An 18,526-nucleotide genomic window follows, 5' to 3' on the forward strand; every position below is an offset into this window, starting at 1 on the left:
ATAAAAATTGTAGCATGGCAATAAACTATTGATTTTACATTGAAAATTGTCTGTGGGTTACTTCAGCATGTCCCAGTGTTAGTGTCACTGTATTGTGTTTCGTTAGTAATGAAATGTTACCTTTTTTGTTTCAGGTGCCTCTCTATTGCCCGCCTCCACCTTGTATTCCACTCATTACTCATTGTTAAAAAAAAAAAACAACAACAGAACATGATGACCTGGAGTCTATACGTTTTTCTCCAAGCTTTTGTTTCATTTCTGCTAGTGTTCCGTCATATCTTTCTCGTGTAGGTAGATTTTTTTTTGTTGTTGTTGTAGTAGTACTGTTGCTATCCACTACTGGCTGGTGAATCCCATGCCAGCAATTTGAATTTTCTCCTTTCTCAGGTATTAAATGACTCCTTGTTATCATAGTATTAATAAATTCAGAAAGAAAGTAATAAGAAAATACAAGGTTGAAGTCCTGTCCAGATGGCCTCTTCACTTTCTTCTGAAGACTATAAAATACGAATCACAGAATCATTAAGGTTGGAAAGGAACTCCAAGATCATCAAGTCCAGCCGTTAACCCAATACCACCACGCCCACTAAACCGTGTCATGAAGTGCCACATCTACACATTTTTTCGAACACTTCCAGGCATGGTGACTCCACCACTTCCCTGGGCAATCTGATCCAATGTTTGACCACTCTTTCAGTAAAGAATTTTTTCCTAGTATGTAATCTAACCCCCCCTGGCGCAACTTGAGGCCGTTTCCTCTCGTCCTAAATCACTACATATGGTGGTGATTTATCAAAATTCAGTATTTCCTCTTTTCTTCCAAGTCACTGTTTTAATTTCAATAAAGATATTTCTAGCCAACAAAGGAGCAAAACCCTAGAAACATCATGAGATGTTATGTTTTCAGAATCTCTTAAGAAAAAACTTTAAGTGGTCCTTGCACTGCGTTGGTTAGAGAACTTTGGATGTCTGAAAACTCAATTCTCAAGGTTTTCATATCCACGGCCTTCAACAGCTTTGCAGCTTTCCTAATGGGAACAGCTGCTTGGCATTCCACCACACTTCACGTTTCCATGCTGACATGATAGAGTTCTGTAGAAACTTTGGTTCTTTATACCTTCATTTCAAACAGCAAGAGAGCTTCCCAGTAATGTTTGTGAAAATGCTTGAGTGCACCAGTTCTGATGTGACAGTAGGTAAAATATATGCAGTTAGAGCATTAATTTTTAGCAATATTATAACTAAAACCTCATGAAACCGATAAAAATGATCCCAGTTAAAGTACGCATATGCCTTGCGTTCTTGATCTAATGATGCTTTGTTCTGAAATAAAATTTTGAAGACGGCTCAAAGGAGGTGGCATTGAACAGCCAACCATTAAAGAGCTGACCTTCCAGCCGTACGCGCCTAGCACTAGGATTTCCAATAACGATATAAACTGGCCTCGTTAAAATCCCTGTACATAAAGCACAGTAATACATCTGTTAGTCTTCAGCTGGGAGCACCCAAAGAGTTAGATTTTCTGAAGAGTCTCCTCTCCTCCTTCCTCAAATTCATACCTGCTTAGAGGCTTCAGTGGCTGGTTTGACTGAAGTTAAGCCTCAAACTAGATACCCTGATCAGTGCCTGGTCCTGGAGAAACCAGGGAACGGTTGCTGCTCTCTTCTTAATACATCATTAATAGCTCAGCTGTGAGCAGAAGGTTTTGATCTGAATTAAAGCCCTGTCAGTAGATACGGAGACATGTGAATGTCTGATTGAGAATTCATCCCTGAGCAACGGAGCTGCCTGGTGTTTCAGATAGTCTGTGGGACTGAAACATGCTCTCTGTCTTAACCCTGAAAGAGATGAGGTGATTTACAAAGCATATGTGTTTATGAAAATATGAAAATGAGGCACTTTTTTCCTTCACTTAGCCGCAGAGTGACCTTAAAAACTGCCATCGGCACAACAGAGGTGAGGGCACTGTGCAGCCAGAAGCAAGAGGCAAGAACCCAGTCCAGTGGTGCTGCTGGACTTTTCCCAGTCTGGTGTTGCTGCTTTTACACATTATTAGTAATGGCTGAGCAATAGACAAAAGCCCCTTAAACCAAACTTACAAATTTGCTGTAGTAAGTTTTGCTGAGTGTTTGATCTTCCAAAAGCCATAACTGTGTTAATTGTCTGAGGCACTTTAAAATCTTTTTTCCTTCAGCTCAAGCCACAGTAGCAGCAAACTTGAATTAAAATGAATCATTAGTGCAGTGCAAAATTTTATGAATGCTCTAATTTTGTGATAAAAATAGTTAACATTGGTTTAGTTGGGTTTTTAGCTCTAGCCAAAACTTTAGATACTTTTCTACGTAACTATGAGGAAAACTGAAGATGTTACAATTCAATTATTACACTACTTTTCAGAACAAGGTTGGGGGGAAAATATATCTAACCCTCTGAAGAAAACAAATCAAAACGCCCAAAGAGCTCAAGAAAAATGCTAACTAGATAACAACATACTTAAAACCAGAAATATATGTGAAAGTTTGGCCATAGTTCTAGTCATGTTCTTTTTTGCCATCTCCATTGGGATAGATACCTGTCGTTAGCCAGTTTGGATCTAGAATTATCAGCTTTGCAGATTGTCAAATAGATTTGTATCTGGCAGCAAGAAGAGGAATACCAGCTGGAATTATTTCTTGAGGATCAAGTCATGAAAACCGATTCACTTTTTTTTTTTTCCTATGACCAGGTAACTAATGTGTTGGGTTTTTTTTTTTGTGTGGAGGAAAAGCAGTGACAGAACGAGGCTTGGATGTGATCTCAGACACCTGCAAAACTGCCAGGAGAACAGTTACCAAGTTTTTAATGTTGAAATGAAGAGTGTATTGAGTGGGATTGTGCCAGGCTATCTGCTGTTCACTGCTTTTAATTGGCAGTGTGGATCACACAATAGCAGAGACCTGAGATGGTCTGGCAAGCGCACTGGAGGCCAGGAATGGCAATTTAAAATGCTTTTGACCGGTCTGAGAACTGACGTCCAGGAACACGATAAAATTAAACCGAGCCAACCGCAAGTTCCTTTGCTGATGCAGAAATACCATTGTACTGAAACGCCGTGGAAAGCAAGCGCCTGGATTGCAGCTCTTTGGAGAAAGGTGCTGCCGCACGGGAGAGCGGCGTTACATGGGGCGGGGGAAGAGCCAAGGGGCCTTCCAGTCACGTAACTCGTTAAAAAAAGCGCGAGTTCCCGCGCAACAGCTGTGCCCGCCGCGTACAGCCCGTACGAAAACCCAGCCCGGCGCGCAGAGGCGCCATATCCCGCCCAGGCCAAGGCTGCCCCCCCTGCCATTGCGTTCCGGAGCGGAGCACCGCCTCCTCCTGAGGGACGGACTGCGGCTCCCAGAACGCAGCGCGCCGCGGGAAGCGGCGGCTCATCTGGCGTCACATCCGCCAGGCGCCCGTGGGGTCTCGCGGAGCCGTGCGTTGGTTCTGTGGCGGAGGAGGCCGCTGGCGGGGTCTGGGCAGCAGCGGCGGCGGCAGCAGCACCGACATCATGGTGAGCGGCGGTGCGGCTGCCCGCGGTGCGGCGGCGCCGTTACCGGGGAGGAGGGTGGGGTACGGCAGGACACGGCAGGGCGGGGTGGCGGCCGCCGCGCTGCTCGGAGACACGCACGCGAGGGCCCGGCGGTCGCGCCCCTCGCCCCGCGCTTTGTCCGGCGGCGGCGGCCGCGCTCGCTCGCGCGGGGGCGATCTCGCGCGCTGCCCCGCGCGCGGCGGGCGGGCGGGCGGGAGCGGGAGGCGCGCTGGGCCTGGAAGGTTCTAGAGCGCGCGCGGGGAGGGTCTGTCAGGCGCGAGCCGCGCCGCTGTGCGGCACCATCAGAGCCCGCGGCGGGGACACACCGGGCGGCTGCCGGCCCCTCGTCCCCCCTTCCCCGCAGGGCAGGTCGTCTCGGCCCGCCCGTGCCGGGCACCCGCGGCGTGGCTGACATGATGGAGGCGGGCGGGAGGCCGCTTCGTCCCTCCCTGCGTCTTCAAGAAGACCCGGGGAGGCGGCACCGAGTCCCCGGGCGTGAGCGGCCGCTCGCGGTGACCTGCTCAGAGCTGCCCTCGCGCAGTGTGGCGTCTCCTACCGCACCCTTTTGATTTTTATTGTCAAAGAGGTGATGGGATGGACACGAAGCTGGTAGAAAAACTGTGTCCTGATCACGTAACAAAGGAAAAAATCACGGAACTCTGTTAAGAGGGTGATGCATTTCTTTTGGGATTTGAGCCTAATTCATTGTAAGGCCTTGAGTTCTTTGCAGGTCTTTAACAGCATGTGTTCATTACCGATGCCATTAATTGGCATGGGAAAGCAAAAAAAAAAAAAAGATTAGGGTTCAACACATGTCCAAATATTAAAGCCCCAGCGTGCTCTGAAACGAGATTTTTTTTTTAGGTTCTGCTGGTCGTACCTATCTTTGGATTGTTTGGATCTGATGGTTAGCCACACAGAACAGCAACTCTGCAACGCAGACGTTGCCATGAAGTAGGGTACTTCAGGCTCATAGATCTTATCAGAGAATGTGGTATGCAGTCTCTTGGGGTAGATTGCAATCGATCTTGTAATTTCTTCACATGATTATGAGATTGCAAGATAAATTCACCTTGACTCTTTCTTAAAAATATATCTTGAATATCCCTTTTATCAAAACCTAATGGGGTATAGAAATAAATAATTTTAATAATAAAAACGTTGTTTAGGTTGTTAATGCTGGGGACTTGTTTTTAAAATGTATTGCTTTATTAAAGCTAAAGGAATATTGTTATGTTAACTCTGTTTTAGGCATCCATTTCCCTTGCGCCTGTGAACATTTTCAAGGCAGGTGCAGATGAAGAAAAGGCTGAAACAGCTCGATTGGTAAGTTTCATTCTCTAAGAAACTGGTAATACTTGGGGTTATTAAACTTTGTCTTTTCTACTGTTAAATGTACTGTCAAGTTTATGGTGATGTGGAACTTCATCTGTCTCATACTGATTTTTCTTGTTGCATGTCTGAGCAGAAGGTAGAAGTGTTATTTATACTAACAATTAGAGAAACTCCTCATAATTGTTCAAAAACTAGGTAACTGTATCTTAGCTTGGAAAATTGATGTTTATCGGAAGGCATTTCTTTTGGCCATGAGACAGGTTTTTATGGTTTCTGTGAGAATTAAGTATATTTGATCTGGTTATCAAAATGTAGCAGTTAAGAAACTTGGACCCAGACTGCTGAAAGAAGTGTGGTTATGGAAGGGGTTGGTTAAGATGTCCTCTTGGAAATTGTGGGCTAGCATATAATTCTTGTATTAAAGCAGAAATCATTCTCTAAGGTATATTTGCTTTCGTTTCAGTCATCCTTTGTTGGTGCCATTGCTATTGGTGACCTGGTCAAGAGCACACTGGGGCCTAAAGGCATGGTAAGACAGCTGCAGTGTCTCAGTGATGATACCCCTTAATTTAGTTTTAATAGTTACAGTACGTTTTCAAGCAGTATTCTAAACCTTGCGTCTTGTAGGACAAGATTCTTCTAAGTACTGGGAGAGATAGCACTGTAACCGTGACCAATGATGGTGCAACCATCCTGAAAGCTATTGGAGTTGACAACCCAGCTGCCAAGGTCTTGGTTGGTGAGTTTTTAACAGCTTGTCACTGCAGTACCTGGCATTTCTTTATTTGTAACTGTATCATGTAGTTTTCGTTTATTCTTAGAAAAGTATTCTTCAAATAACGTGAAAAATTGAAGGAAAGGGGAGAATAATTCCTGAAGTAAGGAAGCAAAGGTGTTGCAAGGGTTGTGGAACTCTGCAAAAGCAAAATCAAGATATATGCTGCCCTTGCAAAACTGTTCTGGTGTCTCCTTGTCTCCTCTTTTTTTTTTTCCCTCCAAACTAATATGAGATAAAAATAATTGTATATAAGGCTGGTACTGGTGAGCATTGCGTTTTGAATCAAAACATTAATATAATGTTATCCTCCTTTAGATATGTCAAAGGTTCAAGACGATGAAGTTGGTGATGGAACTACATCTGTTACAGTATTGGCCGCTGAATTACTGAGGGTGACGTATTACTGTTTTTCAGATGTGTATCTGTAGTGTATCTGTTCTCCTGTGATGTCAGTAGGAGATGTGTTATTTGATGGGGGCTCCCAAAGTCTAGGAATACCTTACTCTTTTGCTGTTGAAATTGATAGGAAAAAAAAACCCTTAGGTTTTGTGTCATGAAATTTTTTAACTATTGTTTTAGACTATATTCCTTGTTTTATCATTTATAAATTCAAAAGTATTTTAGTTTGGTGTGGTTTAGTAAATTATATTCTCTTACTTCATCATGCAAGGGCAACAGAGAAGTATCGGTCTCACAGGTTGCTTCCTGGATGTTGCACTGGGCAGCATGCAACACTGCTTAGTTGTGAGGTTCAGTCCTCTGAAGTTCTTCTCTGTAACATTAATGAGGAGAAAAAAAAAGACGTTAAATTCTGTTCTGGTGTGCACAAGACCTGAATTCGTACTGTTCGTTTAAACTCTGCATGGTTTTTATGTTTTCATAAAAGTTTATGCTGTCAAACTCTAAATCTGGAATTACTATGAAAGATACTTCAGAAAGTGAGGAATTCTTGGTAGCAGAGCTCTGCCAGTAAATGTAATCGTCTCAAATCCAGGAACTGATCAAAAGCATGTGAGAAATGAACCATCAGCTTGCTGAGTTCCTCGCGAAAAGGGAGTTTGAAGATTTTTTTTTTTTTTTTTTCCCCCAACTGCACTTTAAGTTGCAACTGTAGGTAAATAGGAAACTGGTCTCAAACATGAAGTGAAAGATTGCTATTTTGAAGTATATAGAATCATAGAATGGCTAGAGTTGGAAGGGATCTCAAAGATCATCTAGTTCCAACCCCCCTGCCATGGGCAGGGAAACCCTCCACTACACCAGGTTACCCAAAGCCTCATCCAGCCTGGCCTTAAACACTTCCAGGGATGGGGCAGCCACGACTTCTCTGGGCAACCTGTTCCAGTGCCTCACCACCCTGAGTGAAAAATGTCTTCCTTATATGTAATCTAAATCTCCCCTCTTTCAGTTTAAAGCCATTGCCCCTTGTCCTGTCACTACATGCCCTTGTAAAAAGCCTCTCTCCAATATGTCTAGTTGCTGTTCATATTGGGGTTAGGTTTTTTTTTCCCCCATTAATCAAAATTTCGTGGTGATGTTTCAAGGGCAGATCATACTTGCCTAGATTGGAAAAAGAATGCCAGTAGGGTTTTTAATTTCATTGTTGTAGCTCTCTGGCTTTTACTGATCTTCAGAATTTTCTGGTTACTTGGAACTACTTAGTGTAAATGTGCCTTGGGAGGGAAAAAAAAACCTAATTATTAATTATTAATTATAATTATTAATTTCATTTAAATAGGAAGCAGAATTACTGATTTCAAAGAAGATTCATCCTCAGACCATCATTGCAGGCTGGAGAGCAGCCACAAAAGCTTCAAGAGAGGCACTTTTGAAAGCAGCTGTGGATCATGGGTTAGTAACGTACATTTGCTGTAACTCTTCATAAACCAGTTAAGATTAAAACATCAGTGAGAGTTATATACCGTTGGGAAGTTCTTTGCTCTCTTTTAAGTAGTGTAAAGGCTGAATTCATGAATTTTAACAGGAAAAAAAACCTGCTTTTTTTTAGATGAACTACAGAAGCTTTATGGAATTATATAAAATGACTTACGATGTGCAGAAACAAAATACAAGCAATAATTTTCTCCTTAGAACAAAAATCTGAGTTGTTATTTCAGATTTCATACCCTGATTTTGAATGTGACTGTTTTCTTTACCCGACACTTGGAGAGCACCGGCTTTCTAAAGCTGAATGCAAACGTTCTCCTAGTTGAACTTGTATTTCAAATAGGAGGTTGTATTCTGGGACACTGGATGGGTTCTGTGTAGCATTTCTCAAAGTGGAACACGGCACACACATAGATGCAGGCTAGAAGAAGCAGGGAGAGACTCGCAGTGAGAGGTTAATGATAGTTAAGGCTTTCGGACTTTCCACTTTAACCATACTGACTTTATTTTAGTGATGATGAAGTGAAGTTCCGTGAAGACTTGATGAACATTGCGGGAACAACTCTTTCATCAAAATTACTTACTCATCACAAAGATCACTTTGTCAAGCTAGCTGTAGAAGCGGTTCTTAGATTGAAAGGTTCTGGTAATTTGGAGGCCATCCACGTCATTAAGAAACTTGGTGGCAGTTTGGCTGATTCCTACTTAGATGAAGGTAGGTCTTTGTATGTTGGCTGTACGTGTGCTTGAGAAATGAAGATACTGAATGTTACACATCTCTCTACAAACTTGTTCTGGGAAACACTGCTATGTTATTATTAAATTGAATAATAAATATGAGGGATTTTTTGTAATAATTTAAAGCAGTTGTTCTCCTTTTCTAATTTGAAGTCTTACAAGACATTTCTGTTAATACAGGCTTTTTGCTTGACAAGAAGATTGGTGTAAATCAGCCAAAAAGAATTGAAAATGCAAAGATTCTTATTGCAAACACTGGTATGGATACAGACAAAATTAAGGTATGTTACAGAACTACTGCTGTGAAACAGTGTTTTTGTAAGTGGAATTCATTTTTGGACTGAACTCTTTGTTTTCTTTGATTTAGATTTTTGGCTCTCGCGTTAGAGTGGACTCTACAGCAAAAGTAGCAGAAATAGAACAGGCAGAAAAAGAAAAAATGAAGGAGAAGGTAGAACGTATACTTAAGCATGGAATAAACTGCTTTATTAACAGGTATGTATTTTCTTGGAAAAAGGGGAGAGTTACAAAGTAGCAAGGTTTTAATATTGTATGAGTGTGAAGAACGGTTATTTGTGCCTGTATCTGTAGAAGTAGGTGATCTTGCCAAATACATAATTGATTCACTGCACTGAGGTTAATGTTGGTTTTTTGTGCTTCCCCTCCATGGTTCCCCTCTCTTTTCTTTTTTTTACTTTTATTGTTTTGTTTTAAAGAGGAAGAACTGATGTTATTTAATCAGAGATCCATATTTAAGTTCAGTTCAAACAATGTTACTATGCTTTTATGCCAACAGATTTATTTTGTTATGAATACCAGCAGCATTGTCCACATCCATGTTCTCCCTTTTGGGGGAAATTGGTGCTGAAAGAGTCTGTGCTGCTGAATGCTTTTAGTTCAGATTGGACCAGTTATATTTTATGCCACATTAGAACGCTGGTGCTGGAGTACTGCTCCAAATTCAAGAGTGTTTCAGAGAGAGGCCTCTCTTCTCCCTACCATGAGCCTTTTACGGCGTCTTTGAAAGTGTGAAAGATGACCATTTCCATGTAATGATTCATTCAGCTTGTAAGAAATGTCACAATCTAAGTTACTTATTTTTGTTAGCAGTGAACTTATCTTTTGAACTGTCAGTGCAAAAAAAAACCCATTCAGTTATTTAATGATAAGAGAAGTGCTTCTGCCTTTAAGTAATTCTCATTTGAATTGGCATTTGTACACACTGCCATACGTACAAGCAGCTTGACACCTGGTGTTTCAGCTCATTATGTAGCCTACTAGGAAGCTGATTAGCTACTACTACACCGAAGGATGAGAGTTGTAAGAGCAGCACTGTTTTCCACGGTAGTAAAGATTTGCTCTTTCAGAGTGCATCTTATAACTTACCTTCAAAATTGGTGTTAAACGTCTGTTTCACATACAATGTGTGCAAGCAAGGCAAAGTGAATATTCTGTCTGGTGGACGTGGTGCAAATACACTTCTAGAGTCAGGAGTCCTGTTAGCAAACTGATGGAAGAATCCTTTGAGGTATGCAGAAAAAATCCTTAATTGCATCACAGTTACCCAGTATGCTTGTAACACAGGTAGTTGCTTGCCCTAAGGAAGCTCAGTCACTATAGCCAGGCTAGTTGTATTCCAGTTAAATCTGAAAGTCAGGAGTCATATCTATTCCCTGACAAGATTTACTTCTGCTTATAGGCATACTGCAGCTCCACGTCACATCTGATACTCTAAATGTTGGCCAGGTAAATACCTCTGAAGAGATACTTGGCAAAGGTCAAGGCTGTATGGGCGCAGAGTTGGAAGAATCTTTTCTGTGCATACCCAGCAGCACCGACTGTCTGTTTTGAAGATAGATTAGAAGCGTCTTTTTTGACAAATGACATCTCCCAGCTCCTGCTGAATCTCTGCAATGCTCAATCTCTAATTTGAGAGGGGAAAAATAATATGGCATAGCACTCTGTTGACTGTTCAGCTTTAGATGACTACTTTGTTCTAGAGAGGGTGAGATACGTATTAATAAGGGAGCACACTCTTCTCTGTGGTCTGCTGTTTGTGTATGTGACAAGATTGGCCATTTATTGTTCCCATAGAGTTGTCTACTGTTTGTGTTTTGTATTGGTGAAGGAATTAAACGTTACTTCAAATGTTACTCTAGTGCACTCTGCTAGAATAGGCAGTTAAGTGCTCAGCAGGCACTTAGAATCGAAGCACTTAGAATTCAAAGCATATAGGACCCTGTGTGTTGGTAATGTGTCTTCAGGGGAAACGTATTTCAAAGAACTATAACAGTTTGATTTTTTAAAAATTTATTTTTAACTACGCCTGTTTTCCTGTCACTGCATTTGTGGTGTAACATTCTGTGTGCGGCAGGTGCCTCACGTGCTGACTGCATTCGTAGCTTTCAGAAATCTGTCCATGTCCATGCTACTGAGAATCAGGTGTCCTTTGTTAGTCTGGTATTTAAAAGGTTTGTTCCGTACGTGATGAGAAGATATGCCTGTGTTTTAATTGTAGACAGCTGATCTACAACTACCCTGAACAGCTCTTTGGAGCTGCTGGTGTCATGGCTATTGAGCACGCAGACTTCGCTGGTGTAGAACGTCTGGCTCTTGTTACAGGTATGTAGAGTTCCCTATATGAAACTTGGAGGGTCACGTTATTTGTTTGATCTTTAGTGAATGCTAATGCTTGATCACCTAGTTTGTACTTTTTACTGCTAAGCAGATCTGTAAATGTGAAAAGTACTTCAAATAAGCTTTATTTGTAGTACCTGAGTACAAATGTATATGGAGGACCCTATGAAATTAGCCATAAAAAACTTTGAAATTATATAGCAGTTGATAAATCAACAAAGTAACTATCAGTATTTTTTCAAAAGCAGATAACTCATTTTCTGTCTTTGGCATGTTATACTTCACATGTGAAACGTCTGGTTTGATTCTGAATCCTCCCTGCATAATGATTTATTTTTTTTTATCTAGCAACTGTGAATAAAGGATCATAATGCTAACTGTGGAATATTAGTTAGCCAGTTAGTAATTTTCTTTCATATTTAAAAAATAAGTCCCTGCTTGATAAACTTTTGAAATGTTTGTTTTCTAGAGAAAAGATGAAACTTAGTGATAGGAAGAATAAGATGATAAATCCAAAAGTTAATTAATACCATCTTGTTATAAGTGGCTGGTTTTTGACAGTAATAACAGAGAAGGCTGAGAAGTTGTCCTTAGTTAAAAATGTGGGCCTGAGTCATCAACTTGGAGTGAAACTTGAACAACCTGGATATTTTTAGTAGTGGTTAGTGTAGATGTGACTTTAGTAACTAATGAAAATGAAACATCTGGAATGCTGCAGATGATTCACATTGCTGAAGTTAGAGATAGTTAACTGAAACATTATTAAAAATGGATTATGAAAGTGATTGAGGGAATGGATAACTTGCTTTGCTGGGAAAAGGGAAAAGATACTCTTTTGTTTAGCTTAGCAAAACTGAAGTAGCAGTTGTGTATAACTGTCTGCAGACACGTTGACACAGGCAAATGCTTGATTAAGAGAACTGTTGCTTGTGTTCTGGAACAAATTCAAAGCAAATTTTGTAGGCAGAGCAAGGGAACCATATCAGACCACACTGGATCAAATAGTATGCATAGCTGGAAGAAATAGACAAGCTTTTAGTAAGCACTAAAAACCTCTACTACAAATCTTGTCTTTCCTTGTACTGCTACAGCTACAGCAATGCTGCAAGCTTACGTGGGATAACCGAGCATACGTTGGGATTGAATGCATGTAAATGGCTTTCTAATGCAAAGAGCAAAGTACTAGAACAATATTCTGTTCAGAGGCGTTTTGTCTGGTTTGTTTACGAATGGTGCACTACATTGCTGCTGCAACATGGCACAAGACTCCTGATTCCAGAGAGCGGTGGCCAGTCGTTCTCAGCCATCATCAGGCAGGCAAAATGAATGCTGCTGCAAGCTCAAGTTTAAAAACATAACAGACTTGATTTAGTATTTTATAAATACTTTATCAGTAAGTGCTACTGAAACTGTAAACAAATCAACATTTTAATACTGGTAAATAGCCACATTTAGTCTCTAATCCAGACAGAACTCAAAAGCATTACAGATACTGTAGTCCTAGTGATGTGAAAAGAAAATATTGGTGTTGTAAGGACTTGTCAACATCAATAGAAGGTTTCTGGTGCCATATGCTGACATTGGAAAAATTTGTCTTATCAGTATTGCAGATTTCAATTTATTTTTGGCAATTATGAAGACGATTGTTTGTTTCTTTTTTTTTCCCCCCCTCTCCCTTGTTTAGAGCTTGCCTGAATGGATGCTGTCATTGTGAGCTCTTTGACTTTCGTGTGATTTTACATTTGTAGGCGGTGAAATTGCATCAACCTTTGATCACCCTGAGCTAGTAAAACTAGGAAGCTGTAAGCTTATTGAAGAAGTCATGATTGGGGAAGATAAACTCATTCATTTCTCTGGAGTGGCAATGGGTAAGTGTTTTACCACTAGTGGCGGGTTGTAACATTGGTTTTAACCTTCTCCTAACGCTGTATGGTTACCAGGATGGCATAGGAATTTTGTAATGATTCATGTAACCAGTTTTATTAAAGCCTTGCACTTCAATAAAAGTCCTCTAAAGATACATATTCATGGTTGAAATTGTCAATCTACGTGTAACATACGCAAAACATTTGTAAAGATGGGAACCAAAATTTCTACTTTGAGAGATGAAATTGACGAGAAAAGTAGCAACCTGTCATCCTTCAAGAACCTGAGAGTTTGTTCTGTAAATGCCAGTGCTGTAAGTTTCTGGATTGTTTTGCGATAGCGTTCATTTTTGATTAAATTAAATACTGCGTTGTTAAGCAGTTCATTGATAAAAGCAATAGCATAGTGTACATCATTTGATTCTACCTGTGAAATGTCATCATGCTTGCTTTTTGCTGCAAAATTGATCTATGTAAAATTTGACTACAGTAATAGCAAAACCGTTTCAATACTTCGTGATAGCCTCTTTTTGTGTCTTTGGTTTGTTTTTTTATTCTTCTCGCATTTGCACTTTTTAGGTGAAGCTTGCACCATAGTTTTGCGTGGAGCAACACAGCAGATTCTAGATGAAGCAGAGAGGTCTCTGCACGATGCTCTCTGTGTTCTTGCGCAGACCGTGAAGGACACTAGAACTGTGTATGGTGGAGGTGAGTATTGGATTCTTTGTACATTGTACATGATACACATTTTGTATTACTGTCGAACTCGGATATAAAACATCTGTGTGTCTTCAATGAATAGGTTGTTCAGAGATGCTGATGGCTAACGCTGTTGCAGAACTTGCCATCAGAACACCTGGCAAAGAGTCTGTTGCAATGGAGTCCTTTGCTAAGGCTTTACGAATGGTGAGTTTGTTTAATCAGATTGCTGGATTAATAGGTGTAAAGTTTCACTAAGTTTACTAACTTCTGACATCAGATAGTTGCTTTTCTTTCAAAGTTTTGGTTTTCTGAAAGTAAAAAAGTGAAATTTAGCCACATATCTTGGATGAAAAAAGGGGAAGAAATTACTGTTTTCTCTGAGGAAAAAAAAGTATTGGTGTTTTAATAATTCTGCATGTTATAGAATGCTGAATGTTCATATGTTAGCCCTCTTCTAATTGGTTCTTGCTTCTCTTACCTGCAAGGTTAAAAGTGCAGCAGAAATAGCACATAAAAATTTCACAGAATCACAGAATGTTAGGGATTGGAAGGGACCCCAAAGGATCATCTAGTCCAATTCCCCTGCTGGAGCAGGACCACCTAGATCAGATCACACAAGAACGTGTCCAGGCAGGTTTTGAACATCTCCAGAGAAGGAGACTCCACAACCTCTCTAGGCAGCCTGTTCCAGTGTTCTGTTACCCTTGCTGGGAAGAAGTTCTTCCTCATGTTTAAGCGGAACCTCCTATGTTCCAGCTTATATCCATTTCCCCTTGTCCTATCATTAGATGCCAGTGAGAAGAGCCTGGCTCCATCCTCATGACAGTCACCCTTTACATATTTATAAACATTGATGAGGTCCCCCCTCAGTCTTCTTCTCTCCAAGCTAAAGAGACCCAGCTCCCTCAGCCTTTCTTCATAAGGGAGATGCTCCACTCCCTTAATCATCTTTGTGGCCCTGCACTGGACTCTCTCAAGCAGTTCCTTGTCCTTCTTGAACTGAGGGGCCCAGAACTGGACATTCCAGAACTGACCGCATTCCAGATGCGGCCTCACCAGGGCAGAGTAGAGGGGGAAATTGTCTCATTTCATTTGACAACGGATTTAGAAAAGAGCAACCCTTCTATTCTGTCAACACTAATGCTATTTGATTGTATTCGCACTGTAGTATTATCTAGAAGTTTCTAGACTTGCACTGGAGATTGTATCTTAGTGGAAAATAAATATCACAAGACATGTTTTAGAATATTATTGTCCTAACAGATTGTCAATTTGAGAAAAATTGCCTTCCTGTATATTAGGGAAAGCTTTTCTTAAGAAATGGAGGACCATAGGAAAACATTTCTCACAAGAAAATTAAATTAAAGAGCATGGTAAGACTTGGCATTACCTCTTCAGAAATAGTCCTTGTATCAGAAATAGTGTGGCCAGCAAGACTAGGGGAGTGATTGGCCCCTGCACTTGGTGCTGGTGAGGCCACAACTTAAATACTGTGTTTGGTTTTGGGCCCCTCACTGCAAGAAAGACATTGAGGTGCTGGAGCGTGTCCAAAGAAGGGCAAGGAAGGTGGTGAAGGGTCTAGAGCACAAGTCTTATGAGAAGAGACTGAGGGAACTGGAGTTATTTAGTCTGGAGAAAAGGAGGGTGAGGGGGGACCTTATTGCTCTCTACAGCTCTCTGAAAGGAGGTTGTATTGAGGCAGGTGTCAGTCTTTTCTCATGAGCAGCAAGTGCTAGGACAAGAGGAAACAGCCTAGGTTTTCCCAGGGGAGGTTTAGATTGGGTATTAGGAAAAATTTTTTCACCGAAAGAGTCACCAAGTGCTGGTTGAGTCACCCATCCCTAGAGGTTTGTAAAAGACACGCAGATGTGGTGCTTAGGGACATAGTTTAGTGGTGGACTTGCCAGTGTTAGGTTAATGGTTGGACTTGATGATCTTAAAGGTCTTTTCCACCCTAATTCTGTGATTCAGTCAGCACATGCAATTTGCACTGCTGTCACTTAAACAGAGAACAGAATCATCTGGTGTTTAATGCTCACCCATAAGCTTGTGTTCTTAAAAATGAAACCATTTATCCAGTTGTAGTCTGAAATGTTAACAAAGAGACAGATTTCCTTCTGTCCATGTGAAGTGAAATGACACATCTCCTAATGAGCTTCTGTCCTCTCATCTACTGTCGTAACAAGGCTTTAAGAAAAAAAGCTTTGAAAGGTAGTTCGATTTTTGCTCCCTGCCCTCAAACTTCTGATCACTGTAACGGATCATCTGCTATGTTTTTGAACCTTTCTCTTCTTGAACCTTATTAGTAAATTAGTAATACCAAAGTGTGTTTCATGCTTACTAGGGATCAATCCCTGTGTTAATTAAAAACAACCTGTGTTTATCCCCATAGATCCCAACAATAATAGCTGATAATGCTGGCTATGACAGTGCAGATTTGGTTGCTCAGCTCAGAGCTGCTCACAGTGAAGGGAAGACTACTTACGGGCTTGGTAAGGGGCTTGATATTACCTCTGTTACTGGATTGGTGTTTGGGAAGGGGCTTAGGCTCACTGAACTTGGTTGCATCTGTTTCTCACTGATATATTCAGCTGGAAGAACTGAATACATCCATATCTGTTTGCTTTGCTAGAACATAGGATACAATGTTACATTCTTTTGTCATTCTACCAGGTGTTTCACAATTAGAGTGAAATGTTTGGTTTTGAAGGGCATTGTTTCCGTCTGTAAAACCACTTTCCTTACTTATATTGAGTATGGTTACATGAAGCTCAAAATGAAAGGCACTGATTTAAAAAGAAACAAATTAAGAACCCACCCAACCCAACCCCTCCCCCCCACAACCCCCCAACTTAAAAAAAAAAAAAAAAGGCAAGCTTTTGAGAATTCCGAAGTTGACATACCTAAGGAAATAGTGCTGAGAGTCCCGCTGGAATGTTGTCTCCTTTTCCCAGTGTATAAATTTTTCATCATTAATTTTTCTCGTGTAAATGAAACATGTTAGGCTTAAATCAGGAGCCTTGAAGTGACAGACTTTATTTAATACTTCCCTTACCATCAGTATGGTTCATTTGAGCAGGTAAGTTGCCATACTGTCAGCTTCTTGTAATTTCCTTTAAAAAAAAAAGAAAAGTTAAAAAAAAACCCACCCCAAACAAACTTACTGTTTCTCTTCTTCTAGATATGAAAGAGGGTATCATTGGAGACATGGCAGTTTTGGGAGTAACAGAAAGTTTCCAAGTCAAGAGACAAGTTTTGCTGAGTGCAGCTGAAGCAGCAGAAATGATTCTTCGTGTAGATGACATTATTAAAGCAGCACCAAGGTACGATTTGAGTGTCCACATTAGTCAGTTACAGTGGCGTAGAGTAATCTTCTGTGAAACAGTAATTGTGTAGAAAAGTCTTGTTCTAAAAAATACTTTATTTGTCATGAAGACTGATATCTGACATGCTGATGTTCCTGTTCCAAGATTCTTTTTGCGTTAGGAGTATGAACGGGCCTTTAGAGCCATCAGTGCGCTTAAATGAGCGTGCCTGAGCAATGCCTAGTTAGTCTTAGGTCACCTGCTACTCACGTGCCATATACAGTACTAAAGCATCTGCAAGTGTGGCTGAACAAAATGTAAGGGAATGTGCTGCTTTTTTTTTGGTGGGGGGGGGAAATTGTAGTTAAATGCACTGCTGCTTCTGAAGTGGAATTGGCAGCTAAAACAAAAACGCTTGTTGGAAAGTTTGGGAAGAAATTCTGCTTGTAGGCAGGTTTATCCCATGCGTGCTTGCTACCAGGTAGTTTGTGCTATTTTGTGATTCAGAGGTTTTCATTGTGGTCAAAGGTGGTGTGTTAGTGTTGAAATGATGCTACCTTCTGTGCTGTGAGATAAAGCACAAAATACCAACTAAAAATGAAAAGTAAGGGTGGGTGGGGAGGCTGGGGGACATCAGCATCGGGGGGAGCTTTCTGATTATATTTTTTCTTTTTTTTCCACCAGAAAACGTGTCCCAGATCATCGCCCCTGTTAAATTTTCTACAGTACCTGAGGATGTGTGGACCAGATCTCACCTAGTAATTTTTTTTTAATGATCTAATTTTTGTGAGGTTATGGAACAGAAGCTTGAGACGAGCATCTCCATCAATGGCATGAAGTAACTGTCTTCAGTTAGTTCTAACTTATTTCAGTTTGTACATGTTGTGAGGAAGAAGAGGTTTTATACAACCCTATTCCTTCTGTTCCTCTCCAGGTTCCACTTCAAAATACACAGAAATAAATAAATTCAAATCCATCGAGGTTGTATTGGTCTCTGTGTAGAACCAAGAAGGGCAGTTTCATTAAAAAAGCAGCAGAGCACATCCTCAGTCCTTGGACGCTTCAAGCAGCGACCAGGCAGCCAGTGCTGAGGATATCCTCTCAAGCCCTCGTAGCTTGCTGGTTTGGATTGAGGTGGTGTGTTTATTGTGAGCGGTTTATTCCAATCCTGGCTGTGTAGGTTTTGAGTTGGGATCCTACAAATAGGCTCTGAAGTTAAATGTTACCCTTTTCTAGTGAAACTGGAGTATTAAGGCCAAGTGCAAGGTCCTGCACGTTGGTTGGGGCAATCCCAAGCACAAGTACAGGCTGGGCGGAGAATGGATTGAGAGCAGCCCTGAGGAAAAGGACTTGGGAGTGCTGGTGGATGAGAAGCTCAACATGAGCCGGCAATGTGTGCTGGCAGCCCAGAAAGCAAATCGTATCCTGGGCTATATCAAAAGGAAGTGTGGCCAGCAGGTTGAGGGAAGTGATTTCTGCCCCTCTACTCAGCTCTCGTGAGACCCCACCTGGAATACAGTGTTCAGCTCTGGAGTCCCCAGCACAAGAAGGACATGGAGCTGCTGGAACGAGTCCAGAGGAGGGCCACAAAGATGATCCGAGGGCTGGAGCACCTCTGCTATGAAGACAGGCTGAGAGAGTTGGGGCTGTTCAGCCTGGAGAAGAGAAGGCTCCGGGGTGATCTTACAGCAGCTTTCCAATACCTAAAGGGGGCCTACAGGAAAGCTGG

The 18,526-nt window shown here is 41.3% G+C and overlaps 1 protein-coding gene across 2 annotated transcripts; it reads left to right on the forward strand.

Annotated features, from left to right (window-relative positions):
• Window positions 1–3,440: 3,440 nt before the first annotated feature.
• On the forward strand, window positions 3,441–17,763 carry CCT2 (chaperonin containing TCP1 subunit 2). 2 transcript variants are annotated; one of them, XM_086610864.1, is made up of 16 exons: window positions 3,441–3,532; window positions 4,802–4,876; window positions 5,349–5,414; window positions 5,513–5,624; window positions 5,979–6,055; window positions 7,402–7,514; window positions 8,063–8,265; window positions 8,469–8,569; window positions 8,656–8,783; window positions 10,807–10,910; window positions 12,674–12,793; window positions 13,370–13,498; window positions 13,593–13,696; window positions 15,885–15,984; window positions 16,674–16,815; window positions 17,482–17,763. In XM_086610864.1, the coding sequence occupies exons 1-16, from the start codon at window positions 3,530–3,532 to the stop codon at window positions 17,510–17,512; spliced, it is 1,608 nt and encodes a 535-aa protein (XP_086466990.1). In that variant the 5' UTR covers window positions 3,441–3,529; the 3' UTR covers window positions 17,513–17,763. The 2 variants fall into 2 exon arrangements, with proteins under 2 accessions (XP_086466990.1, XP_086466991.1); XM_086610865.1 differs by lacking the exon at window positions 3,441–3,532 and adding an exon at window positions 4,203–4,220.
• The last annotated feature ends 763 nt before the right edge of the window (window positions 17,764–18,526 follow it).

This window comes from Tauraco erythrolophus, chromosome 4 (genome assembly GCF_009769465.1).
Source record: "Tauraco erythrolophus isolate bTauEry1 chromosome 4, bTauEry1.pri, whole genome shotgun sequence".
Taxonomy (NCBI): domain Eukaryota; kingdom Metazoa; phylum Chordata; class Aves; order Musophagiformes; family Musophagidae; genus Tauraco; species Tauraco erythrolophus.

Excerpts from the sequence above, each read along its gene's own strand:
- CCT2 (XM_086610864.1), top strand. Across the intron at positions 8,266-8,468 it reads TGATTCCTACTTAGATGAAG|GCTTTTTGCTTGACAAGAAG; the intron begins GTAGGTCTTTGT and ends CTGTTAATACAG. Across the intron at positions 13,499-13,592 it reads TAGAACTGTGTATGGTGGAG|GTTGTTCAGAGATGCTGATG; the intron begins GTGAGTATTGGA and ends TTCAATGAATAG.